Source organism: Nematostella vectensis, chromosome 8, assembly GCF_932526225.1.
Source record: "Nematostella vectensis chromosome 8, jaNemVect1.1, whole genome shotgun sequence".
NCBI classification, from domain to species: domain Eukaryota; kingdom Metazoa; phylum Cnidaria; class Anthozoa; order Actiniaria; family Edwardsiidae; genus Nematostella; species Nematostella vectensis.
The window spans coordinates 7,508,423-7,536,200 of NC_064041.1; the positions used below are offsets into that span (position 1 = coordinate 7,508,423).

Here is a 27,778-nt window from a genome sequence, read left to right on the forward strand (position 1 = left end):
GAGTCATATATCTATTCCTCGGTGCATTAGCTGTTTCGGATATCTTACTACTAGGGGTTTCTGCTGTTTTGGGGCCCACTGTTTTGGCGATGGGGAAGTGGCCATTTTCTGATGATGTCTGTCAGTTCCAAGGGTTTTATTCGGTTTTTCTCGCTAGTGTCTCGTTACTTCTCTTGGCAGTCATGGCTGTCAATCGGTACTTCCGAGTGGTACGCACGAACTATTATCGATTGCTGTTCACACCATTGCGTACAAAACTCTATATTTGTGGAACTTGGTTATTGGCTTCAGTCGCACCAGTTCAGTATCTTGCTAGCGGCGAGAGATATTCTTTCAGCCCAGGAAAGTGCTTTTGTTTCCAAAAATCGAGTAATCATCAACCAAGTACATTGTTTGCTTATGTGAACGTTTTCATCCCGATGTGTGTCATAATATTCGCAGTCACCAAATCCAAGCTAACATACAACAAAACAATAATTCCTTGTCTCGACCAAACATCCAGGAAATCAAAGTCACACGTACTCTCTTCTTGACTGTCGTAGGATCCATGCTATGCTGGACGCCTGTGTTGGTAATCGATCTCATCGACATGGTGCTTGACAAGCTTTCCTTTCCTCGAGAAATGTATATTTTCTATTCCTGGCTTGTCACGATTTCCTCAGTAATAAATCCCTTCATATACGGCGTAATGAATCCTATGTTCCGAGAGGAATTCAAGAGGATTCTAAGAATAAAATGCAATTTTCCTCGCATAGAGCCAGTACAAGGTTTACAAGTTTCTGATCGGAATACAAACGAATGAAAAATCTCATTGACAGCGGTCGATAATGTGTAACAACTTTTGAAATATTTATTGCGCGTCAAGAGAATATGCCGGAATGTCTATCTGGCTGTCCGTCTGTCAAACAAGTCAAGAGAATATGCAGGAATGTCTGTCTGGCTTTTCATCTGTCCAACAAGTCAAGAGAATATGCGGGAATGTATGTCTGGCTTACCGTCTGTCCATCAAGTCAAGAGAATATGCGGGAATGTCTGGCTGGCTTTCCGTCCGTCCATCAAGTCAAGAGAATATGCGGGAATGTCTGTCTGGCTGTCCGTCCGTCCAACAAGTCAAGAGAATATGCGGGAATGTCTGGCTGGCTTTCCGTCTGTCCAACAAGTCAAGAGATGCGGGAAGGTCTGTCTGGCTGTCCGTTCCTCGCTCGGCAATCATAACAATAGCCATACATTTTTTTTCAAAATTATTCTTAGATTTTTAGAAAAAAAATAAAACATGCAAACATGCAAACTTATAATACATGCAAATATATAACGCTATAAGTTTTAAAAAGTCAGTAAAATATCATCCTTGAACGGCCCAAATTTTGAATGGCAAACCGCTTCTGGCGCGCAGATAATTTTTAAGGGGGACAGGGGATGACTGCCTTTTCGATACATTCTTTGTAATTAAGCCCCCTCTCCCTTTATCGTGATAAGTTTTGTCACCTCTGCTAAAGAGGTCAGTGGGATTTCATGAAGACTTAAAAACATTTTTGAGGTTCCTTGTTTGGACTCCTGGAGGTTCAGGGAGAGACTTTGAGTATCTAATACCCCGGATGTCAACCCTTATCTTTGCATGCATTGTTTTCCCCGGGTGTACATGCATTTATTACATATTTGAGAAGCTCTGGCCCCGAGAACGCTTAGAACAGGAATACCCGCTGTGCCATGGGGATTGTTTTCGCGGGCTCGCATGTGATGTGTTCCTTCTTGTTTGGATCGCTCCTGTTCGCGATATGAACCTTGTAATTCTGTGGGTCCACTGAAAATAAAAATATAAAGCAAATGTCAAAATTACCAAACTCAAATTCCAGAACTTTTGTTACTTTATTCGTCGTTGTCATTACTATCCTCATTACGGAACAACGTAGATCACGATGGGTTGTATGCTGCAAATAAGGAACTAACCCCTTAATTCATCATGTCATATAAGATGGTTCCCTGATTTCATGATTCCTTGTATGAAAAACTATAAATAAAACGCAAAATTAAAGTGCTCGATTCTATAATTGTTTGATCGTGAGACGTATTTGGCGTTTTACGTTGTTGCTTACCCTCGATTTCAGGACAAAACACAATATTAATATTAATTATATACATACCGAGATTTACGTGCCAAAAACCATTGTGATAAAACTAGTCTCTTCGCGCTAGAGAGGCCAGCTGATTGGTCGTACGATTTTTTCCACTTGTGTAAAACGCTGTATCGGCTTTCTGATTGAAACTTCTTGATGTGTCTCAGTTCGCTCATTGAGAGCAGCAAATCTATTGTCTTCCATTTTGAACGCTTTGTATTCAATTTTCACAGTAAAATTTCATTCTCTCGCTCAATGGAGCTCAAATAACATGCAAAATGAAAGGCTTTATATCTGAAAGTTCTTTTGACACAAAACAACGAGTGAATAAAAACTGTACAAAGAACTTTCCATGCTGTATTTTATTTATTATATACATACTGAGAAATTTATAATAAGCTTACATAACATTTTATTAGACTTCGCTGTTCGACCGACGGTTCAGTTGAAGACAGACAGAAACTTACATTTAAATCAATCTGTCTCGCTAATGTCAGGCACGAGACTGTGATGTTAGATAGCGTTTTACAGCCTTACATCTCGCTCCGTTTTTTCCTCCGTTTTTAAGACTTTCTACATTATGCTCTACGGTGTCATTGAGGGTAACAAAACTATTGTCTTCCATTTTGAACGCTTTGTATTCAATTTTCACAGTAAAATTTGATTCTCTCGCTCAATGGAGCTCAAGAACAAAAGTAACATGCAAAATGAAATGTTTTATACCTGAAAGTTCTTTTCGCTCATTTAAAATCTCGGTTTGTATATAATAAATAAAGTCTTCACGGTTAGTTCGCTTATACGATATTTGTTTACGAGTTGTGTAAAACAAACTCACTCACTCGCTGCGCTCGTTCGTTCGTGCGCTCACCAACCGTAAAATAACTTATAATTACATGGAGTCTAAACACGCCTCGTCCCTTTTATAAGCATATGCCCCGCTTCCTTCTTATCTGGCCACACAACTAGCACGTGGATATACACCTGGTGAAGGACTTACCTGTTATTTCTGGCATGAAGTCGTTCAGTACCATACTACTCTTCTTAACGGACCGGCAACTGTAAAAAAAATAATTAAAAAAAATAGACAAGGCCTAGCATAGCCATTCCTTGAGTCGAGCCATTTGTGCAGCGTTCTTAGGATTGGCCGAGTCGCAGGAGTCATAGGTATCATATGGAAAAAGGATAGCATAGGACGATCCTTCGATGTCCTTCGATATGAAATGATCCCACTTTTTGGTGCCCCACCCATATCAAGAAAATGTAGCCAAAAATTGTCGTTTTTGCCAAACGCGGTCACTTCCATATAAGGGAACTTTACCGTCGAATCCGTTGTATCGCGACCCGCGTTTTCAAAACACGATTTGTTTTGGTTCTCTGTTCCGTCAGTAAAACCATTCTGAGCCAATCAGAGTCTCGCTTTGTGCACTTCCCTGGCTATCCTCTGGACGAAAACCAGACAGTGTCGTGACAGAAAGCCAGGCATGGCGGAATAGAAAATCCCAAAAGACAAAAACAAATCGATAATTTACGGATTCGACAGTAAAGGAGTCGTATTTATATAATAAATATGATAAATGCCATTTTTCATGTGCACTTGTTTCAATAACGCTGTTGAACAAAAAAACCCATCAATCAATCTTATATTGAAAACAGTCATTTTTCTAGTTCATTCGGTCTTTTCCACATTAGGACATAAAATACCACATTTGGTGGTCCGCTTCAATCATTTTTTCGCTTTCTTGTCGCATTAGAACTGTGTACGTCGGGAATTCCCACGTAAACAGAAATAAGCAGAAATTAGTGTTTAATTTTGAAAACAGGCCCAAACTCCTATCTTTTAGAACATCACGCATCACAGGTTTCCCATGCGCTCGCCCCAGGCTCTTAAACACCATTAAAAAACGACTGTTATTGATTGATATGAAACTAACTGACTCACCCTTTGATTGGCGCTATGGCTTTGTTGATGCCATATGACTCTGCTGTTTTGTTCTTGGCACACATCTAAAAAAAAAAAACTTTTTCCCCAAAAATCATAAAACGTTGAAAAAATTAGTGCCTTTCAAACCTGGCTAACGAAGATCACCGAGTTCCTGCCGACGGATTTACCGAACGCTCCAAACATTGGCCGAGGTCTGACGGGCTCGGGAGTCGGTATCGATGCATTTGGATTACCTGAAAGACAGAAGGGAGTAGGAACGAGTACTTTAGTGTCACTATCCTTATGGGAGCAGTATGAACAATTTACGGGAGATGGAATCCAAGTTGTTAAAAAAATGTCAATAGAAGTGTCTGTAAGCTGTTTTAATTGGATACTCTCGATAGATAAGCCTGGCTTGTACCTAGGTTTTAAACTTTTACCCATTTGCGCCCATGCGATTTGTCCGCCTTTTATGATTATTTCAGGCTTCGAGCCGAAGAAAGCTGGCTTCCACAATACAAGATCGGCCATTTTCCCGACCTGAAACGCACAATCGAACAAGAAGGGAAATCAAAGCCAAGTCTTGTGTCGCGTGCGATGCGTCTAGCGTGACGTACCATATATATAATCATTAATATATGTCATGGGATGATTAGTGATACGTCATATGTCATGCGGTGATTAATGCCACGTCATATGCCATGTTATGATTAGTCACGTCATGTCATGTGATGATAAGTGTCACGTCATAAGCCATGTGATGATTACCATCACGTCATGTCATGTGATGATCGATGTCACGTCACATGTCATGTTATGATAAGTGTCACGTCATATGTCATTTGATGATTTCATAAAGTGAACATTCAATCATCTAATCCATTCATTTTTTAATTATATATATTTATACCTGAACTGAACCAATCAGGTGTGCCATCCCATGAGCCAGTGCGGGATTGATTGTGTACTTGGCGATGTAGCGTCTTACTCGAAGGTTATCATTCTCGCCCTGAAAGAAATAAGCAGCGGCTAGATATTTCACAGACTGGGCTCGAAGCAATGCAGTCTGGGTAGTGCGGTTTATCTTCTTGAATATAAAGGCCAATTACGCCGTTATTTTTCTATTTCAATCTAGTGAACAGGAATAGTTTCAAATAGATACGAAAATAGAATAGAATGCCATACTTCAATCGGGTGGTTATTTTAAAGATTTCGTGCAAGACCGTTTACCCTGGGAATAGCCTGCGAAACAGGCCTCGAAAAGCGCCCCAGAAAAGCTCTCGGAAAAGCCGTTCTATCGGACATAGCGCGCGGCCAACCTTTCCCAGGTCTGCTTTTCCATCTTTCACGCAACTAGCGCTGTTGAACAGGATACCCTGGAAAACAGTAACCTTTCAACATACTTAAACTTGACGACTTATCCTATAACATCTTTGCAACGCGCCACTAGAAGGTGGTACTATATTTGCTTTAAACTGGGCATAAACAATATTGAAGGGCTTTTAAAAAATGTAATAAAAAATGAGGGTACCGACCTTGTTTTCACAACAGAGGGGCGTAGAGTTGACGCGTTTTTACTGATCACGCGAGGAAAAATCCCAACTCTTAGTTTTCAAAAAGAGTGCCTATAGTCTTTAGAAAATTAAGTTCTGTTTGTCCAGCTGCCAAAATCCGATCTCCTAAACAATAACCCGTAGTAGCTAACGCTCAAAACAAATAAAATTTTAAGAGATCGCACTACACTCTTTTGCCACTATTTATACGGTCAGTATATTATTTTTTTCATATATATATTACTATTTGAGGAAATAATAAATGGGGGTAACCGACTTTGTTTTTCTGTTAAAGCGATTTTAAGTAAAAAACGCGCACCTTATGCTTTGTTTTCTTACAACTGTGGCGCGCGCGCACTTATTACTGGAAAATTCGAACAAACAGCACGCGCCATTATGCGCAGTGTAATTCAAGGGAATTACCTTAAAAGGGGTATGAGTATTGCAAATGAATATAACCGATATGTAGTGATCTTTTTTATTACGGTCGGGTGTTGCCATTGACTACTACTATCACTAACTGACCTTTTCTTCTGACAGGCGCCCTCTGACTCTCTTCATCTTGTCAGCGGTTTGCCACGTTCGACAGATGACTTCCCCGACACGCCCCATCGCCTGGAATACAAGACAGTATAGTGAGACAACCCTAGAATGGACCTCCATAAAGGGGGCACTTTTCTGGACAAAGCTTTTGAGGAACCACCATAAACGGACCTATATTATAAAATTCATCCCGACCGAGAATTTCCTAAAAAATATAACGATAAAAAGATATTACACTATATTATTCATATGACTTATTTTGCCTTTTATGGTCCTTTATGACCTTATAGGTTGATAGCAGCATCCCCGTTTGTTTATCCAAATGTTGGATATACTCAAATGTATGCAGATTGAACGACATGATATAACAAAATCGAGCTTTTAAATCAGCGGTAAGCCTTGACTGAACTTGACACAGATTGATGGCTTTTTTTTACAAACTAGGCTTCGCACGGCAAAGAGGTCTACGAAGGTGTAGTCCTCCCGGGGGCGACAGAGCAAAAAAATGGCAAGTTTTCCCAAAATAAGGTCTGGTTAACTTCAGTAAGCTTGAATTTTTGCATAGAGGTTCCTTATGTTATGTAAACCAATATACCAAAAAGTATTTTTTCTAATGGATTCGTCTTCGAGGTATGAAGCTTGAAGTGCAATTTTCAAATGTTTAAATATGAATTCTCCTTGTTTTTAGGGAAAAGTCGGGCTCTGATCAGAAATTAAGCCAACTTTGCTCGCTAATATCTAAATTACATATCTTCTAAATTTCTTTAAAATTTGGAATTAAGCTTTTGGTCAGAGGAACTCCTTGTATGCAGAATCTTGAGCTTATATATTGAGAATTGGAAAATTTCATGTCATTTTCTTCCTCCGTCCCCGGGGGCCAGAGGAGGCTCGTCTTTACCTGTGAATCTGAGGATATGATACTTATGGCACCCATGTCGTGTAGGATGTCTTCGGCGGCAATGGTCTCTGCTCTGATTCGCGACTCAGCGAAAGCCACGTCCTCCTTCAAGTTTCTGGAGAGATAAATAGTCATGAATAGGGGACTGGCTCTATGAGATCACGTGACCTTTCTGGGTGGCAACTTCAAAACAAAATAATCAAATAAATACATAAGAAATGACCGCCTGTCACACCAGAGAACGGCGAAAAAATATAATCTTTAATTAGAACTAAACCTTTCGGGAAAAAAAAGAATTCAGGCTTTTTTCGTAAGCGCTGAATAAGTTGATTTTTAATGCTGTTATTTTGCCCCTAAAAGCCTGATCGCGCGCTAGTTTGCCACCAAAACAGCCATATGATCTCTAAGCACAGGTCCTATTAGCTAATGCGCTACCAGTAATTCCTATTGTTAGAGATCTCCAGATTTTAAAGGGGTAAAATATTCGTCACTCGCTTATTTGACTCACTTACCTCTCTGCTCGCTTACCTACTTTTTCTTCCTTTTTTTACTTATTTTTCCTACTTCTTCTTAACTTACTTAACTTATGTTGACTCGCTATAAAACTCGCAATTCGCTTTCACTATTCGCTATCTCAACTTTCCACTCGCTATTCTGACTCGCTATATAATTCGCCATTCGCTCTCCCTACTCGCTTTCTCAGCTTTCCACTCGCTATTTTGACTCGCTTTATTAACTCGCCACTCGCTGACTTACTTATCCAAGTGATGACAGACCATCAGCATGTCCAGATGTTCGTCCAGGGTGTTGACCGTGTAGGGGCGGGTGGGGTTTGTAGAGGAAGGCAGTACGTTTGGCTCACTGCACACCCGGATAATATCAGGGGCGTGGCCTCCCCCGGCCTCCTCGCTGTGATATGTATGGATAGTGCGGCCCTGAAGAAATAAGAACAAAACCCATATCGATAGACTTAGATAGTTATCGATAGACATAGATAGTTCCCAATTTGCGCACTCCCACATAGTGGCTCTTGTCTGGATTCAGAGGGAGATGGCTAGGCTGTGATACCGGGAGTGATTCCGTACTCCCGGTGCCCCCAGTGCCCCACCCCCTGCTACGGCCCTGTGAAGCGCCAGGAGACTGTCAACACAAGACATGTCAGTCAATCTTGTACTCGCTCGGTCATTTCCTTATTAGGCATTACAACCATATTTGGGAGTCCGCTTCAAATTTTTTTTCGCTTTTTTATCTCTCTAGAGCTTTGTAAGTCGAGAATTTCCACGTAAACTTGCAGTAATTCGTGTTTACTACGATTTTGCTGGCAGCCATCTTGGAAATGGAGCCTAGTCCCTAAAGTTTTAGAATATCACAGGTCTCCCGCGCGCCCGCTTTTTTTAGACCATTAAAAAAACGACAGCCATTGATTGATATAAAAAAGTGGCTAAAGAAGGAGTTCAAAAGATCGTCATGCCTTGAATGCTTCAATGGTCTGCTCGACGCATGATGACTCGTTTAGCGTGTCCGTGTGAATCGTTATCTGCACGTCGTGTTTGTCCGCCACCTGTAGCGCGCAGTCAATAGCAGCAGGCGTGGTCCCCCAGTCCTCGTGGAGTTTTAAGCTGTGAGACGATCAAATCATTTGTACAGTTATTGACAACGGGGATGCCCCCATTGATAATGGAGCTTAAACTGTGAGACGATCAAAATATTCGTGTAGTCATTGATTGTACTAGAAATAAATTGAAATAGATAAACGTTGAATAAATAGAGATAATATATGGCGTAAGGTAAAGCGTTTTCGTTAAGATTTAGGACCAAAAAGAAGATAAAATTTTTTTAAAGAGTTTTAAGGCCTCTCGCTGGTTATTGTTTTCAAAAATCCGTTCAAACTGAAACCCGTTCAGTAGCCCCTTCAAAGCGTACGATCGATCTGATCTGTGGCAAATATAATCACCAATGCTTCTAGTTTGCAAATTCTGAAATAAAATCTTAGATATTATTAATCGGCGAGGTGCGATGTAAGTGCAAATGAAATCGCAGTTTAGGGGGTTTGGTACAAAATTTAGATCAGTCCCACTTGATGTCCTATATGACTAGCGGACCACCGAATCGATTCCTTGGAAATATCGAAGAGTAAATTAGAAACACTTGAGTTTTTTCGATATTTAGTTTATTTTTTCTTGTAGTCCGTCTAGACTCGGTTCTGTCTGTCTAAATTTGGTGACGTCATACTCACCCAATCGCTCCCGCATTCATCTGTTCTTCCAATTCCACAGCAACCCCATCCGAGCGCGATGTGTTTCCTTTCCCTGTAAAACACCCGGCGTATTATTTGTTTGGCCCTTAGATATTGTACAAATTGAAAATCTTACCCGTAAAGCCAAAGTTTAATGGAAATGCATCTGTGCTCTGGATCATGTCCCTATAACAATATGAGAATATCTTGCATTGACGCATTCCATCCATGTACTTTCTAGGGAAGGTTTAGAGCGACAGAATAAATTTCATAGTATAAGGATATGGGATAACAAATCCCCCCTACCAGGGGCGTGTCTAGTGAAAAGCGCATGGCGGGGCTCAGAGTAGTAATTTGCTGACCACAGACCAAATGGGTTCAAATCGGCATCTTTAGCTATGAAAACATATCACTAGATCCATCTAGACACTTTTTCCCGATACACATAAAATCAACCAGCATCTTAACTAGCATCGAAAGGGTCAACCGGAGTCGAACGCCTCATCACCAGAGCGGGGTGGGGTCTAGACCCCTCGGACCCCCCCCCCCGCCTGCGCTTGCCCTACATTAGCTGTGCTCCCCCTCCCCCCCTCCTAACTTGCCCACCCCTCACGGTGGCTGTGAGTCTGTGCCCGTGCACCTTGGTGAGGTAAGTTGGGAACTAAGAGGGGCGGCTGTATCATACCTTATATGGTTGGGACCGGGGGTACAGGTCGTTGCATTTGTGCCAGTGGCGGGTCCTGTCAGACAATAGGCAAAGAGTTCTATAAGGCTCCTTTACGGGTTTAGTCGTATTTTTAGGTCTAAAATTAAGGGCTCCTATACGGGTTCAGTCGTATTTTTAGGTCTAAAATTATGGGATTGACACCCTTTAAGGTTACAATATATAATGGGTAACTTGGTAGTAGTGACTTGGGTCTTATTCTGCGCCATACTGTGGCATGGCTTTGTTAAATACGCCTGCAATCAGGTGTAAGTTGGTCAGCGGTTTCCATCCATTTAACTCGTTCAAGATCTGGGTGCCATCATGGCCGCTACCTTTCAATAGAGACTTTGGGTAACAACGCGACTTTCTCCCTCTTTAACCCAATGGCTGCTTCACTAGTCAAATTCTTGGTCAAATTCACTAATTTGAACACATTCTTCCAGAGTAATAGTTTGTAGAACATTATAGAGTATCGTCCTTTTTTTTTTTTGTATCCTAAAGAATTTGGCTCATTCAGGTATTCCCTAAGTTTATTTCAGATTTCACTCGACGAGCATCCCCTTACTAAATCTTGACAGTAACTACTATTTTATTAATGCTGCATTCACCATTCATGTATAGTATAAGAACCTATACAGTCGAGTGTGTAAAAGTGTAAAAACGCGAAAACTCAAGTTTGAAATAACTTGAAAAAGTTATTGGGTTTCGAATCCCAGTTCCTATGTGAGTTGAACTTATTATCGCTTTTGCTTCGAGTATTTTTCCCGGGCTCTTCGGTTTCCCTTCCTCCACAGAAAGAACTCGTTTTTGAGCCTTAGGCTCTATGCCTTTGACTCCACCAGACTGCTGCTAAATTCATTTTTTCATACCTGTTCCTCCGCCGACCATGGTAGTTAGGCCAGATGCAATTGCTTCATCTGCAAGCTGAGGGCAGATGAAGTGGATGTGAGCATCCATCCCGCCAGCAGTTAGGACCAGTCCTTCTCCAGCTATAGCTTCAGTCCCGACACCGACAACCATTCCCTGGAAGGCAACGAGACAAAATTGTTACTATTTTCCTTGCACAAGTATAGGGCCGTAGCAGGGGGTGGGGCACTGGGGGCACGTGCCCCCCCCCCCTCCCCCAATATTTTCAAAAATTAAAAGGAAATGATCAGTAGGGCGTGGCTGTGCCCCCATTGTTTTCTTAATGTTTCTGTATCGTGCCCCCCCCCTCAATAATTCGAGGCCTAGTACGCCTATGAAGTATAAGGCCATTTCTCATCTAAAGTCGTCGCGAGAAAAGAGGGTCCTGAAAGATTTTCTTTGGATAATAATGGTGGGTCTATTTGTCGGGTCTCCGAAGGGGGTAGGGAGATGAGGGTCCCAAAAACGCAGATTTTTAGTAGGAACATGACTTGAAAATAAAGCTTCGTAAAATAAACACAGCTTCCTGTACACCCGCCCACTGGTACACAGGTCTGTTGCTGGAGTACTTGATGGATAATTTTTGTCCCAAGTATTCCCTGCATGACGAGCGACTGTTCCACGAAATTTAGCACAGTTCAGAGCAGCGCATTCGTGGGCACCACTCCAATAATTAAGTCCTTCGCGATAAGTATGAATAAAATAAAATACATCCAGTCGCGCATCCATCTCTGGGATGTCCTCGTAAGCAAGCAAATTAAAGACGCATTTTCACGAGTTTACTTCCGGTAGATTACGTCAAGAGTCTCTTGATTACGTAGATTATTTCAAAATTGTAAAAGCAGTGTGTCTACTGGAAGTTTCTTTGAGGATGTGATTGAAAATTTAGAGCGGATATGGCCTGTTAAATAGCGCGGATTCTTTTGTCTCTTAACGGTTGAGGTTTCCGTCGGACCTACTGATGTAAACTGGTGACAATGCGGCATTTAAGTTAGCCACATCATTGTTCGTGTTTTTATTAAATATTGTAAGACACATTATGCAAAGAAATATCGTACTAGTCTTCTCAAAGTTTAGTACTTCTTTTACAAAATACATTTTAATAGCTTTCCCAAATCAGCCAATGGAAATGGGTATTTTTGAACACTTGGCATTTTTCTCGGATGACAAAATGGCGGCTGACAGGAATAGTTGATACAACCATGCCAGCGGTCCTCGCACAAAGGTCTTCCTACTTGCGCATGCGCGATACAAGCAAGTCACATTGTACTGACCTCAGTCACTCCAGCCATGACATCCGGGTTTCCCGCTTTGCCGATACCAACGATACGACCGTCCTGCGGTAACAATGACGTCACGTGGTAAGAAAGGTAATTGGAGAATTAGAGCTACCCATCAAGAGATAAATATTACTAAATAGTTTTTGCTACGTTATACCTTTAGGCCCACGTCGGCCTTCACGATTCCTGTAACGGCGTCAACAATAAGCGCGTTCGTTATAACCGTATCCAAGGCAACCTTGCTGGTAACCATGGCAGCCTGACCCATGCCTTCGCGGAGAACCTATGGTGCATATCATTAAAATATATTGATAATATATAATTCAGCTTTAATTTATCATTCATATTATATCCATGGGCTTATTACCCATGGTGCAACAGGGGCTTACAATATATTAGAATAGTTTTATAATTCAACCAATTTACAACATATGAAGCACTTTACCTTTCCTCCGCCAAATTTTAGCTCATCACCGTAAACCGTGAAGTCTTTCTCAACTTCTATCAAAAGATTGCTGTCTCCGAGCCACAACTGCAGCATAAAGAATTAACATATGACACAAGTACATCCTTAGTATATAATAAGTATTATCAGAGCAGCATAAAGAATTAACATATGACACACGTACATCCTTAGTATATAATAAGTATTATCAGAGTAGCATAAAGAATTAACATATGACACACGTACATCCTTAGTATATAATAAGTATTATCAGAGCAGCATAAAGAATTAACATATGACACACGTACATCCTTAGTATATAATAAGTATTATCAGAGCAGCATAAAGAATTAACATATGACACACGTACATCCTTAGTATATAATAAGTATTATCAGAGTAGCATAAAGAATTAACATATGACACACGTACATCCTTAGTATATAATAAGTATTATCAGAGCAGCATAAAGAATTAACATATGACACACGTACATCCTTAGTATATAATAAGTATTATCAGAGCAGCATAAAGAATTAACATATGACACACGTACATCCTTAGTATATAATAAGTATTATCAGAGCAGCATAAAGAATTAACATATGACACACGTACATCCTTAGTATATAATAAGTATTATCAGAGTAGTATAAAGAATTAACATATGACACACGTACATCCTTAGTATATAATAAGTATTATCAGAGTAGCATAAGTATTGTTTTAGTAAACCAAGAGAGATTTCACAAAGGTATATTTTGATATCAAAACACGTAAAGCCTATATTTGGTTTATAGAGTAATGAATTGTTTATGTTGGTAACGATATGGAGCAAAGTTAACAAAAAAGGTTCTAGAATGATGTAGGATAGTACTCTATTTCAGATGAAGCAGCACAGAGAAAAACATCGTCACAACCCGTTCGCGCATGCGTGACATCGCAAGGCCGAGCCTCTGAAAGCCATGTGTAACTAGAGTTTTTCATTTCTGGGTGTGTTCTTATTTACAGTCATCTTTTTATTACGTTTTAATACCCATTACGCATTCCTAGCCTGCGTAGCATGCCCAAAGGTTTGGGAAAGAAGAGAGACGGAGACGAGGCGCGCGCTAGGAAGAGGGAAGGATGAGCTCTTTTTCCCCATATTCGCCCCATCCTTCTCTCCACAAGCGCGGGATCTGTCCCTTATCATTCCGAGCCCTTTGCGCTTGCTACGCAGGTTAAAGCATTCCGGACTAAGGGCGCATGGGTTCTCAAGTGCAACCTTAGATGATAAAGGTAGTATGCTTTGGAAAATACTAAAGAAATTGATTGATTTCAACACATGGTTCAAGAATTCAAAAACCTTACAGTCGAATAAGCGCCCCCCCCCCCCACTCCCTTACCTTGTCACCAACAGTAGGTCCAAAGGTTCGCGCATAGAGTTCGCGTGATATCTTCACTTGACTGAGAGTAGAGGGGTCATCTTGTCTTTGCCTTTTTACTGGAGGCACCACATTTGGCTGAAGAGAAAAGAGAGATTAGTCCATTGGGATGTAAACTCTCATCAGTGGGATAACACTAAAACACTTAGAATCAGAGGCAGATAACTTTTTTGGATTGGCAAGCATTTAAGAAACGCACAATAAGACAAAACTGAATAACTAAAAAAAAACTTGGCCAAATATTGCGGTTATTTCCGATGAAGGGAGTCATACCTATCATATGCTATCCACTGTTTTTTTTCTCTTCTGATTAAGCACCTTTCTTACCTCCTCCTGGTGATTAAAACCCTGATCAACAACCCTCTTCATGACATCGGCTAGCGCATCAGCAGAAACCTTTCCATCAGCGAGGCCATTCCCTCCGCGAATAACCCTGAGTAGTATAGAGGGGGAATTAGCCATGTTTTATATGCCATATTACATACACATTTCTGGGCAATTTCTCGCGTCCGGAATTATGCGTTATCACGCTGAAACATGATAACGGCGATGGGGGCTAGGGGGGAGGGGTGGGTGTGGGAGGGGGAGGGGAAGGTGGTGTCTAGAGTGCTCTTATCTTGAGTGGGTGGAAAAACGATTTGCCAGACATCCTGTTACTACCCCCTCTCCACTCTGTTTCCTCAACCGGTTAACGTAATCTAACCCTTCTCTGAGGTACGTTCTCTTTCTTCTTTTCACAACTTCTACCCTTTTCCCCTCTGATTGTTCTACCTGTTCCCCGCTATCTCCACTAGCTCCACAGTCTTGACGTCACCGGGCTCGAAGCGTACTGCGGTGCCGGCGGCAATGTTCTAGAAAATGCGAAAGAAGTCGATAAGGCTTTTTTTTATCTCATCGAAAACGATTAGTCTTGGGTCTCTTTTCGCTCCAATCTTCCCTGGGTTATTGGGTCTCTTTCAGCTTAAATTTTCCCTGGGATATTGGGTCTCTTTCAGCTTAAATTTTCCCTGGGTTATTGGGTCTCTTTCAGCTTAAATTTTCCCTGGGTTATTGGGTCTCTTTCAGCTTCAATCTCCCCTGGGATATTAGGTCTCTTTACAACGCTTTCTGCCCTGACCCCTTGTTTGGGAGTTTTTCTACATTCTGTTAGTCAGCCACGGGATTCCTGTGCGGTCACGTGGTCGCGCATCTCGTGGCGTGAGCGAGGCGATTGTGTCTCGTTTGTTGAGTCTGTTTGTTGAGTTTGTTGAGTCAGTGGAAAGAAACTTTCTTTGCTATTATTTATCACTTGTAATGCCGTATCACTTGTAATACCGCATAGAATTGTGAGTAGATATAAGCTGTTGTTTTACATTGATTGTCACATGCTGAGACTGTTTGTTTACATGATTCCCCCTCCTCTTCGTTTTTAATGGATTTTATTGGTTGTATTTTATTGTTACCAGTCTCATGCCGTAGGCGGCTGCGCGGTCAAACTTGAGGTACTTGTTAACTTCAATAAAGTGATAATGACTGCCAATCTGAAAAAGACGCAAATAGAAACGTGTCATACATGCTACCTTGTATAACAAAGAGGAAAAACCTACTTTTACAACAAGTTGTGTGTTGCTGCTTTCTGTTTTAAACTGGAGTGCTCTAAAAAGATTTCTTATACACCTATTTCAAATATGGTTGCATTCTGAAAATTCATGTGTCGTAACCCGCAGTGCTTCATGGGTATCAAATAAATAAGAAAATAAGCGTTAACAAAAACAAACATGGGTACTTCTAAACGTTTAACCGGCTAATACCCATGAACCACTGCGGGCTACAATACATTGAAACACGGGTGCAACCTTAATTGAAATAGGTGTATAAACTTCATATAGATTTGTTTTGTTTGTTCAGCGTGGATGGAGAATTGGGCTTACTCAAGTATATCGGATTGTGATCAAGAGAAGAAAACAAAAATAGAACTCTTTACAATTTATTGAAATGGCAATATAAAATCAAGGATTTAGTCAAGTGCGGACTCAAAATTGCTATATCCAGCCCTGCGCATGTTCACAGGATTAAGGGAACCCGCTCTGTTAAATAGTACTTACCTGAATTGGTCTGTCACAAAGACTTGTGACTTTTATCTGGACGGTTTGGCGGCCTGAGTTGAGGGTGATCGCATCCGTGGTGGAGGGAACCAGTTCCCCTGGCTTGTGGGATGAGCTCCCTTCCTCCTAATCAACAAAAAGGCATTTGGTTGGCTGATGTCTTGTCATATCACGTATATTTTGAAACTGTATATATTTATAGAGAAATAAACTAAACCCCTAAAAAGCTAGAACAAGCCATAACGCTTATTATTTTTTTTTTGCCTTAGAGAATGAGGGCACACAGAAAAAAAATGTTTAAATTTGCAACGACTTAGATTTTTTTGTGAATTTGAGAAAATTGTCTTTCATTATATAGGAACGTATCTGCATTTGCACATTTGTGTTAAAAAATAGTGTTATTTTATATTTCTTACAAGAAAATGACCAGTAGGGGCGTGGCTGTGCTCCCCCAATATTGTGCCCCAATCTTACGTGGCCTGCTACAGCTCTCAATCATGCATCATAATGGCTGCATAGTGAGTATTTGTATGGAGGCATCTGAGTGCAAGGGATGGTAATGAAAGGGGTAGTGGGTGGGGCTGGTTTGCGGGTGTAGGGTGATAAGGAGGGCTTGTGGTGAAATACAAACAAAGACAAAAAAGGGAGAGGAAATATATAGTGTATATAAAGTTTTAGTATAATTCCACTCACATACTATCACAAATCTTGCAATTTGATTGGCTTTCTTACTCACTATCTATTGAGCCATAGATAGTGAGTAGTGGAAAAGTGGAACAAATTATTAAAATTGTCATTTATTTGAAGGTAGTATGTGAGTGGATTTAAACTAAAACAATTAGACTACTTGTTCTCGTTTTCTAAGAGGCTACGTGCCTTGTTGACTCAAAGAAAACTCGAATTCATAAAATCATTAAATGTAAAATGTGGAAAAATATTGATGAGTATATATTCAAATGACTGTAAATCCATGTGTCATAACCTGCCTCGTGGGAATCAAATTAATAAGCTGATAAATTCCATGAAATGTAAAGTAGCCTTACATGTGTTCTAGTACAAGGTTTAACAACAGGGGGTATGGCCGAGGTACTAGTCAAATGTGACAATAAGTGGCAAAGGTGGGAACCAAAAGAGGGTAGGAGAGCAAGGAAATGAGGGGGGGAGGGGGGGGGAGATGATGATGAAGTTGTGTTTTGATCAGAACCTTTCTGCACATGGAATACATAGAGTAATCAAGGAAATATATAAGGGTGTTAAATTATTTCTTTTATGATATAGGTGTGCACAGTGCTACTGGAATTTCTTTTACTGTTTATATTGGTTAGAATAAAAAGATTAACAAAAGTTACCATGGGAACCACATTACTGCTGGCTGACTGGAATTTGTCAAGGGATGGGACAGGAAGGAAACTGCCGTACAATGCTAGCTCCAAGTCCCCATCCGGTCTGCAGATCGGGTTATGGATAGTCACCTGTCGCAAAGATTTAAGGGGGGAGGAATTAGTAGATAACAGGGGGGAGCATGTCATATAATACAATTTGGTACATGAGTACATAAATATGAGTACATGAGAAAATAAATGGTTCAAAACCCTTTGATTTAGGTTTCATAACAGGTCCTGCCCCTCCTAATCAATAAAAAATATGTCTAATTCTTTGGATTAAAACTTTACAAATAAATGAAAATGAGAACTTCCAGTTTTATTTGCATATTGTTGTAGTTTTACTTCCGGTTAATTAGCATATCTTTCGCACATGCGCACCCGGATTGAGTTCCTCGTGTAGTCCGCCATGTTTCGTACTGTGTTAATAAAATAGGTGAATAAAAAGCCTTCAAGTCAACTTATTACATGGTGTCAGAAGCAAACTGAAGGAAAATCACTCTCAAACATACCAGGTCGGTATTTTACGAGAAATCTAGCAAGTTTACACAAGGAAAATGGCCGAACTCACTGGACTCACTAGCCCTCGTATGGACTGGAATGCAACCGATCTTCAACAAGCGCTAAAAAAGTTCAAGGCAACCGTCGAATTGTACTTTTCTGGCCCGCTTAAGTCCAAATCGGAGGAAGAAAAGGTCAGTTATCTGTTGATATGGACGGGAGAAGAAGGAATTGAATTAGTTTCTACGTGGTCGCTAACCTCAGACGAGAAGAAAAAGCTGTCAACATACTGGGAGAAGTTTGAAGAATACGTCGCCCCCAAGAGCAATTTTCGCTTAGCACGATTTAAACTACGCACTCTGAAGCAAAAGGACGATGAACCAGTGGATTCATTTATAAAGAAAGTAAGATTGCTAGCCAGCGAATGCAGGTATGATAATGTAGACGAACACATTATTGACGCTCTAATTTTCGGGTCTCGCCGCCCACGTGTCCAGGCTAAACTCCTCGAGTTAGACAAAACTCTAACGCTCGCTAAGGCAATAGACATAGCCAGGACTGAGGAAGCCACTTCGGCTCAGTTACAAGATATTAGAGGCACAAACACTATACCTGTACACGCAACAACCCACAAAAGCCCTTCTTCACATCCCAAGACACACTCACGTGAAAATAAACAAATACAAACTTGTGGGAACTGTGGCACTAGCCATAATGTGACACAAAAATCCCTGTGCCCCGCAAATGGAACAAAATGCAGCAACTGTGGGAAACCAAACCACTGGGCCAAGGTTTGCCGTTCCACCAAACCCCAAGGTCCCACCCCGAGGGGAAGAGGCAGGCGGGGAAACCGGAACAAATCAAAGCAACAGATAAACACCCTCAGCAATGAGAATGCTAGCACTGCACCTGAGCCCCTAGATTCCCCACAGTTATATTTTCACTCTCTGACCATTGATAGTATGTCTCGACAGATCACTCAAGCGCTCGTCAACATACAGGTTAACTCGAGTAACGGGACACTACCACTATTATGCAAGATTGACACTGGTGCTGAAGGAAATGTGATCCCATTAAGCAACTACAAGCACATCTATCCAGAATCACTCTGCGACATAGACGGCAAGCCCCTCAGCTTAGCCCCATCAGATACAAGGATAACAGCATATGGAGGCCATGAAGTACAACACTACGGTACCTGCAACCTCACTTTACTACATAACGGTCAGTCCAGCCCTCATGAATTTCATGTTGTAAACACGACAGGACCTACAATCCTAGGACTACCCACATGTACTGCAATGAAGCTTGTAACCCTTAACCACAGTCTAAGCAAAGACCAGGCTGAGCCAGCCGAAATACGACCAGCTCAAGTACCCAAGGATGACCCTGAGGCAAAGGCAGCTCTACTAAGACAGTATGCTGACTGCTTCGAAGGCATCGGATGCTTCAGCGGAGAGTTCCATATCACACTTGACCCTGCAGTACCCGCTGTGGTTCACCCGCCACGACGAGTCCCTGAAGCACTTCAGGAGCCTCTGCGCAAGGAGTTAGAATCCCTCGTACAGCAAGGAATCATCACCAAGGTTGATGAACCCACTGACTGGGTCAACTCGCTAGTCTGTTCCACAAAGCGGAATGGCTCCATACGACTCTGCCTTGATCCAAAGGACCTCAACTGCGCCATCAAACGTCCACATCATCGTACACCCACTCTTGATGAAGTCTTATCAAAGCTAAGTGGATCCGAGTACTTCTCCATAGTTGACGCCCGCAGCGGTTATTGGAACATAAAGCTTGACCAGGAAAGCTCACTCTATACAACATTTAACTCCCCCCATGGAAGATTCAGATTCCTACGACTACCCTTTGGTCTGATTTGTGCTCAGGACATCTTCCAAAAGAAGGTCGATGAAACCTTTGGTGACTTACCTGGGGTGACAGGCATCACAGACGACATAGTTGTTTACGGACGCAACCGTAAGGAGCATGACTATAACCTGAAAGCAGTAATGGAGCGTGCCCGTGAAACTGGTCTGAAATTCAATGCTGACAAATGCAAAATTGCCAGCAAGGAACTTGTCTTCTTCGGACACACCCTAAGTGCAGATGGTCTGAAACTTGACCCTGCTAAGGTTGAAGCCATCTACAACATGGATCCTTCAACGAGCCTCACAGATCTCCAAGTCTTCCTAGGTATGACGCAATACCTTAGCCGTTTCATACCCAACCTCGCTTCAACAGCAGCGGTCCTCTGGGACTTGACAAGGAAAAGTAGTCAATTCCAGTGGTGCCCAGAACACCAGAAAGCTGTAGATGACATCAAGAAACTCATCACATCGCCAGCCTCGCTGCAGTATTTCGACAGCACCAAGCCTGTCGTAATCCAGGTGGATGCATCTCAACGTGGCCTCGGCGCGACACTCATCCAAGATAAAGGCCCTGTGGAGTACAGAAGTAAGCTACTCACTGAAACCGAGAGGAGGTACTCCAACATAGAAAGGGAAATGCTTGCAGTCGTCCATGGTCTAGAGAAATTCCACTACTACGCTTATGGACGCCACGTCCAGGTCCACACGGACCACAAACCACTGGAGGCAATATTCAAAAAGCATCTGGCCAGCGCGCCACCCCGCATTGCCAGGATGATGCTGCGGATACAGAAATATGACATCGACATTCGATATGTCCCAGGGAAGGACATACCCCTGGCCGACGCCCTCTCACGACTTAACCCAAGTCCCGGTGACACCATCGCTGGACTTGATGTCTCTATACATGAGCTACACTTGCACCTCAATGCTAGCCCTACTAGGATAACGCAGATCCAAGAGGAGACGAGGAAGGACACAACACTTCACTCACTTCGTGCCGTCATCGCCCAAGGTTGGCCAAACAAAAGAGCTGAATGCCCTGAGTTACTACACCCATACTGGAACTATCGTGACGAACTTACTGTCGCCGATGGATTGGTCCTGAAGGGTACCCGAATTGTAATTCCAAAGACCCTGCAACCAGATGTTCTACAGCAGCTACACTATGCACACCAGGGTGCGGAAAAATGCAAGCTCAGAGCTAAGGGATCAGTCTTTTGGGCGAACATCAATGCCGACATCGACAACATGGTCAAGAGTTGTGCTCCCTGTCAGCATAATCAGTCAATGAACACTAAAGAACCGCTAATGCCTCATGATGTTCCACCAAGGCCCTGGCACACCCTAGCATCTGACTTGTTCTCCTGGAACGGTTCACCATACTTACTACTCTCTGATTACTACAGTAAGTTTCCCATTGTGCGCAAGCTAACTAACATCCAATCATCTACTGTCATCGCTCACCTCAAAGGAATATTTGAGGAACATGGCATACCAGACAAACTTGTCACAGGACATGACACCCAGTTTACGTCTGCTCTATTCAAGGGTTTCAGCAGCACCTATGGATTTATTCATACAACTACAAGCCCATACTACAAGGAGGCTAATGGCTTCATAGAGAGAAATGTGCAAACTGTCAAGGATCTCCTTCAAAAGTGCAAGGAATCAGGGCAAGACCCACATCTAGCCATGCTGTGCCTGAGAACAACCCCTTTGGGTCACACCCTGCCATCACCAGCAGAGTTGCTAAATTCCAGAATGTATCAGTCTAACCTGCCAGCTACTTCCAGGCATGCACTACTGAACAAACCTGACTATGATGCCAATGTCAAGCTGCAAGCCAGACAAGACCGACAGAAATCATATTACGACAGGACTTCCAAGTGTCTACAGCCTGTCTACCCTCAGGACGCTGTCAGAGTCTTCAACCCCCTCAACTCCAAATGGGAGCCAGGAATAGTTCGAGCCGCTGCGCCAACCCCACGCTCGCACATTGTGGACATGGCCAATGGCAGTACTCTCACCAGAAACCGCAGACACATTCGTCCCACAGGTGAAAAACTCAGCTTGAATAATACCTCAGCTACTGATGACTACGAGCCTGTAGCAGAACCAGCACCTAACGGCAACCAACCCCCAACAGAGCCAAGGACATCTACACCTGGTACCCCTGCGAAGTCCACACCTACCCAAAGTGGTCCACCATTACGCAGATCAACACGGACAGTGAAGCCCCCAGACAAACTGAACTTGTAGCATTTGCTACACAAACATTAGATATTGAACTATGTTATTATTAGTACTGCAAAGTTCTTTGTTTTTTTTTACACCCCTAATTGGACACTACCAGTCACATTTGTACTCATGTAATTTTTCAGCTTTTCAGCTTAGAGAAGGGGATGTTGTAGTTTTACTTCCGGTTAATTAGCATATCTTTCGCACATGCGCACCCGGATTGAGTTCCTCGTGTAGTCCGCCATGTTTCGTACTGTGTTAATAAAATAGGTGAATAAAAAGCCTTCAAGTCAACTTATTACACATATATAAGTACATTATATTTTACTGGCACGTTTTGAACATGAGGAGAGTTCTGCCCTTTGTTTACTCAATTCCTAGCCAAGATCTTAACCCTTAATCTTAACATGTCGTCCAAACAAAGTATAATAAATATATGTTGTTGTTCCTTTGTAAAGCAAGACAGGGAGAGCATACCAGCTTAGTCCCATCTGGAAATGTTCCCTCCACCTGGACTTCCTCAACCAGATGAGCCACACCTGGGAAAACTTGATTTTTGCCTAATTGGACAAAAGAATGGTAATATAGGTTACCTAATATTCATCTCAGCTGTTGTCTAAGACAAATACCTTACTAAAGCCTGCTTTTGCTAACCCAAAATCCCTCAACCATCAGGGGGAGAGGGCCACATGGCAAAAAGAGGAAGGTAGGAACGTACCCCGAAATTGGCAGATAGGGACACATCCTGAACAGATAGGGACATACCCATAACATAGGCACAACCATAACAAGGAACAACTAGGAACACCCCTCATGAGAGAGCGTGTTCCCGGTTAAAGAACCTGTGAGTTGCGCAACAACACCTCCTTTTGTTTGGTAGAACAAAAACGATGAAAACAAAGCAAACAAAGGTGTTCTCTGGGAATTGTTCTTACACCGGGATAAAGCCCATGAAAGGGACACACACATGAAAGGCTCAGATAGGAGATGTCCATGTTAGCATACCTGTCAACTCTCCCGCATTAGGCGGGATTCTCAAGATTCTGGACCCCTTCTCCCGCTCTCCTGCGTTGAGCACCAAATCTCCGGCTTTTTAGCGATTTTTATCGCTTCCGAAAAATTATATTATAGAAAATCATCATTTTGCCTATTTTCTTTTAAAATATTTAAAACAGTAGTTCCCTTGTAAGTGCAATTTATCTAACACCCTCATGAGAACTATAAGTGGATTTGTTCATGAGAGCTCAATACGTTTAACACCTGCAATGTTAAACCAACCTCTCCCCCCAAAAAATGAATATACCCCACCCTTCCCACCCCAAATTATCAAGCCTTGAGATTTTTGGAGGTTGACAGGTATGATGTTAGGGGCAACCCTCTGAGAGGGATAGATATGGACTCACCCAGGGATAGATAACCCAAACCCAATAGACAGGGAAATACCCATGAGGGGGATAGATATGAACTCACCCATGAGAGGGATAGATATGAACTCACCCATGAGAGGGATAGATATGAACTCACCCAGGGATAGATAACCCAAACCCAAGAGACAGGGAAATACCTATAAGAGGGATAGATATGAACTCACCCATGAGAGGGGTAGATACAAACTCACCCATGAGAGGGATAGATATGAACTCACCCATAAGAGGGATAACACTAACCCAATCGACAGGGAAATACCCATGAGAGGAATAGATATGAACACACCCATGAGAGGGATAGATATGAACTCACCCATGAGAGGGATAGATATGAACTCACCCATGAGAGGGATAAATATGAACTCATCCAGCGATAGATAACCCAAACCCAATAGACAGGGAAATACTCATGAGAGGGATAAATATGAACTCACCCATGATAGGGATAGATATGAACTCACCCATGATAGGGATAGATATGAACTCACCCATGATAGGGATAGATATGAACTCACCCAGCGATAGATAACCCAAACCCAATAGACAGGGAAATACCCATGAGAGGGATAGATATGAACTCAACCATGAGAGGGATAGATATGAACTCACCCAGGAACAGATAACCCTGACCCAAGAGACAGGGAAATACCCGTGAGAGGGATAAATATGAACTCACCCATAAGAGGGATAGATATGAACTCGCCCATGAGAGGGACAGATATGAACTCACTCAGGGATAGATAACCCTGACCCAAGAGACAGGGAAATACCCATGAGAGGGATAGATATGAACTCACCCAGGGATTGATAACCCAACCCAAGAGACAGGGAAATACCCATGAGAGGGATAAATATGAACTCACCCATGAGAGGGATATAGATATGAACTCACCCAGCGATAGATAACCCAAACCCAATAGACAGGGAAATACCCATGAGAGGGATAGATATGAACTCAACCATGAGAGGGATAGATATGAACTCACCCAGGAACAGATAACCCTGACCCAAGAGACAGGGAAATACCCGTGAGAGGGATAAATATGAACTCACCCATAAGAGGGATAGATATGAACTCGCCCATGAGAGGGACAGATATGAACTCACTCAGGGATAGATAACCCTGACCCAAGAGACAGGGAAATACCCATGAGAGGGATAGATATGAACTCACCCAGGGATTGATAACCCAACCCAAGAGACAGGGAAATACCCATGAGAGGGATAAATATGAACTCACCCAGGGATAGATAACCCAAACCCAATAGACAGGGAAATACCCATGAGAGGGATGGATAGGGATGTACCCATGACAGGGCCAGATAGGGACATACCCATGACAAGACCAGATTATAGGGACATAAGTTTACAAGGAGTATTACCTAGCATTCTCTGGCCTTTCACCATAGCATCTGAGACAGAATTTCCATCTCTAATAAGCTCAAGGGTCTGTGAAAAAAAGTTTTTGCAGTAAATTTTTACTAGTGCAACTAACTGCGGCATAGCAGGATTTTTAACAGGAGGGGCCCAAAATGGACTTTCAAGGCGTTTTCTCCTGTATTTTGTCTAATACATTTACTGTATTTTTGGCTGCTAGAAGGGGGAGGGGGGGCCCCCTAGGCCACACACCTGAACTAAATAGAGAAAAGTCACCACTATAGCAAAGTATCAGATTAGGCGTATATTAGGCATATCTAATTTTAGCGGCCTAGCGAGTAGAGCCTACGCTATAACAATGACAGCGGTTGTGTTTCCTAGATTTGAAAAATCCCATAAAAAAGCAAGCATGCAAATTAACAAATAACGAAATTGTTCTGTAGTTCTGGGTGCTTAAATATAATGAAACACGTCGCCATTTGAAAAAAAAATACGAACAATAAATACATTATGATGTTAGCGCACAGGCGAAAGCTTTTGGCTGAAAGTTTAATTGAAACCGCTGGGTATCTAGGCTTGATGTCCAGCCGTTGCTACTCAAGTATATTAAGGCCTGGGTAGTTTGCTCTTAGCATCGAATATAACTTTTTGCCTTAAACTTTGTTAACATCGCCTTAAATTCATTCTTTTTGGCAAGATTATTAAAGTCGACGGCCTTAACATTATCGTAATGTTTTCTTGCTGGTGATGACGTCACATATAAGATCACGTGACAAAATAGTTTTTTGCCTTTCTACCGGTGGGGAAAACAGCATGGACAAAGGTGTTTACAAAATAAGTGTTGACTATATGTGTGTCATATGATAGTGTTTTAGCATCCAAAATTTTCTCTGCCGTTAACAAGATATTAAATATTTTGTTAAGTCACATGACCTGCTGCGAAATAAAATGTTGATTTGTGACCGGAGGGCTAAACTTTTCTTGCCGGTTAAGACATCAGTGTGCAGACGTGTTTCAAAGGAACATAAAAACATGCGATGTTTTCTTTTTCATAGCATATCCACCAGCGGAGAATTTTATGAAATATTGATTTGCAAAAGTCACGTGATCGGCTGGATGACGTCATCACTCAAAATAAATTACCAATCAGCTAATATTGCCGAGTTTGATGTTTTGACCAAAAATGGTGCATTTAAGGCAATTTTAACTCACTTTAAGGCAACTTTCAAAATTTCAACTGTTTTAGCTTAGGATCCAAGCCTTAATACACTTGAGTAGGCCTTGGCTTGTACTGCGGGCTCACAGAAATGAGCTGAAAATCGGGCCTACTGGATCTCATATGTCAAATTACTATGTCAAATAAATCAAATCGTTCATCTTTCGGATCATCGTGACGGTGAATTGCATGGTATTTTGGTCGTAGAACCTTCCTTGGCCTCTGATAGAAACAAACCCGGCAGCCATATTGATTTCCCGATGACGACATGACGTCACTTCAATGTTCGGGTTTCGGAAAATGCTCGGACTACCTCACCCGATGTTATCTAATGTCGACCACCTTTATTTTGACCATATCCTACGCTTGACTAACTTAATTAATATATGCTTTGCCTGAAGCCTTCTTATAGCCGTATTATTCCAATTGTTCAGCTACATTCGCATTCATTGTAATAACTTATGCATTCGTTGCGGCGCATGGATAATTTTAATCGAACAAAGCCCTATTATGCTGGAGCCGGCGTATGTCACGGAAAGCAACTACAGAATACCCCGCTACAATAATTCTACAAAAACACTTGATACCTTAATTTCTAAAAAAAATGATGCATTGACACAATGGGACGAAATTATGTGATGAGGTATTCTATAAATTAGCTTGAAAAGAATAATACCTCGTTTACCATCCTGATTTACAACCCACACGGAAGCCACTACGTTTTATGTTCGAGTACCTGGGAAGCTATCAAAGCCATTGATTCCGGATGATTGAGCTTTAATCCTCGGGCAAGGCGCTTCTGTGCCAGGAATCCGACTTGGTGAATGAGTAATCCTTCAAGTTCCTTTGGGCTTAGTTTCATTATTAAAGCTGTTTTTTTAAAGTCGCTATTTTACGCTCTCACACTCGTAACGGCCTCTGTCCTCCCTCTGACCACAGGTAGCCCAAGGCAATGGTTTTGAAGCTTGTTCGTCCGTAGCTTGGAATCGGCTGTTCTGAGGAATAAAACGGGTGGATTTAAGTATCGATTTTTTTTCTAATGTTGCAATAAAATTGTCTTGAAACTTAGAATATGTCTTGTTGTTGTCAAATTTTTGTATAATGCGATTTTTGGGTGGTTTTTCTTCACGAAATATATAGCTTTCTTCACCCTACTAGCATTTTTAAGCTGAAAATGTTCTTAACGATGTTCTTTACTCCGTGATTCCGCATTTATCACAATGCCTAAAGTTATGCGGTGGCTAATATATGCAGCTAGGTGCTTCAGTGGTTTTTAACCATGCTAATCTGCGGGCTTGTCGCGTAGTTGCAAAGCCGTTTGACTACAACCTTTTGTCAAACGACTATACATTTAGCCCCGCTCAACAGCGGCAATTTCTGTGAGTATTGCTATCTCAGCAACGTCCAGTTGGGCACGAAACAAATTAAATTTTGTTTAGCTACATCACCCCCCCCCCCCCCCCTATTTAGAATTAACAAAACGCTAGTAATGTTTGAACCAGCTATGTAGTTGCTGTTTGCATTGCGGTTTGATTTATTTTGGAGGTTTATAGGCTATGCGGAGACGCGACAGGGCCTATAAAAAGGCGCGAGTACTAGTAAAGAAGAGACCTTAACACCTAGAGAATCTCCGCAACTCCACAAGTAAGAAGC

The 27,778-nt window shown here is 41.9% G+C and overlaps 1 protein-coding gene across 1 annotated transcript; it reads right to left on the reverse strand.

Moving 5' to 3' along the window:
- Positions 1 to 152: 152 nt before the first annotated feature.
- On the reverse strand, positions 153 to 27,319 carry LOC5515206 (urease subunit alpha). Its single transcript, XM_032384872.2, has 26 exons — positions 26,862 to 27,319; positions 24,915 to 24,981; positions 22,583 to 22,665; positions 17,460 to 17,582; positions 16,111 to 16,236; positions 15,469 to 15,546; positions 14,798 to 14,877; positions 14,354 to 14,459; positions 13,988 to 14,104; positions 12,603 to 12,689; positions 12,315 to 12,440; positions 12,152 to 12,214; positions 10,841 to 10,994; positions 9,951 to 10,005; positions 9,402 to 9,451; positions 9,266 to 9,338; positions 8,501 to 8,648; positions 7,786 to 7,964; positions 7,030 to 7,144; positions 6,114 to 6,203; positions 4,946 to 5,044; positions 4,476 to 4,575; positions 4,183 to 4,289; positions 4,054 to 4,118; positions 3,112 to 3,170; positions 153 to 1,801 (listed from the first exon to the last, which is right to left on the reverse strand). The coding sequence occupies exons 1-26, from the start codon at positions 26,985 to 26,987 to the stop codon at positions 1,683 to 1,685; spliced, it is 2,595 nt and encodes an 864-aa protein (XP_032240763.2). The 5' UTR covers positions 26,988 to 27,319; the 3' UTR covers positions 153 to 1,682.
- Positions 27,320 to 27,778: the final 459 nt, after the last annotated feature.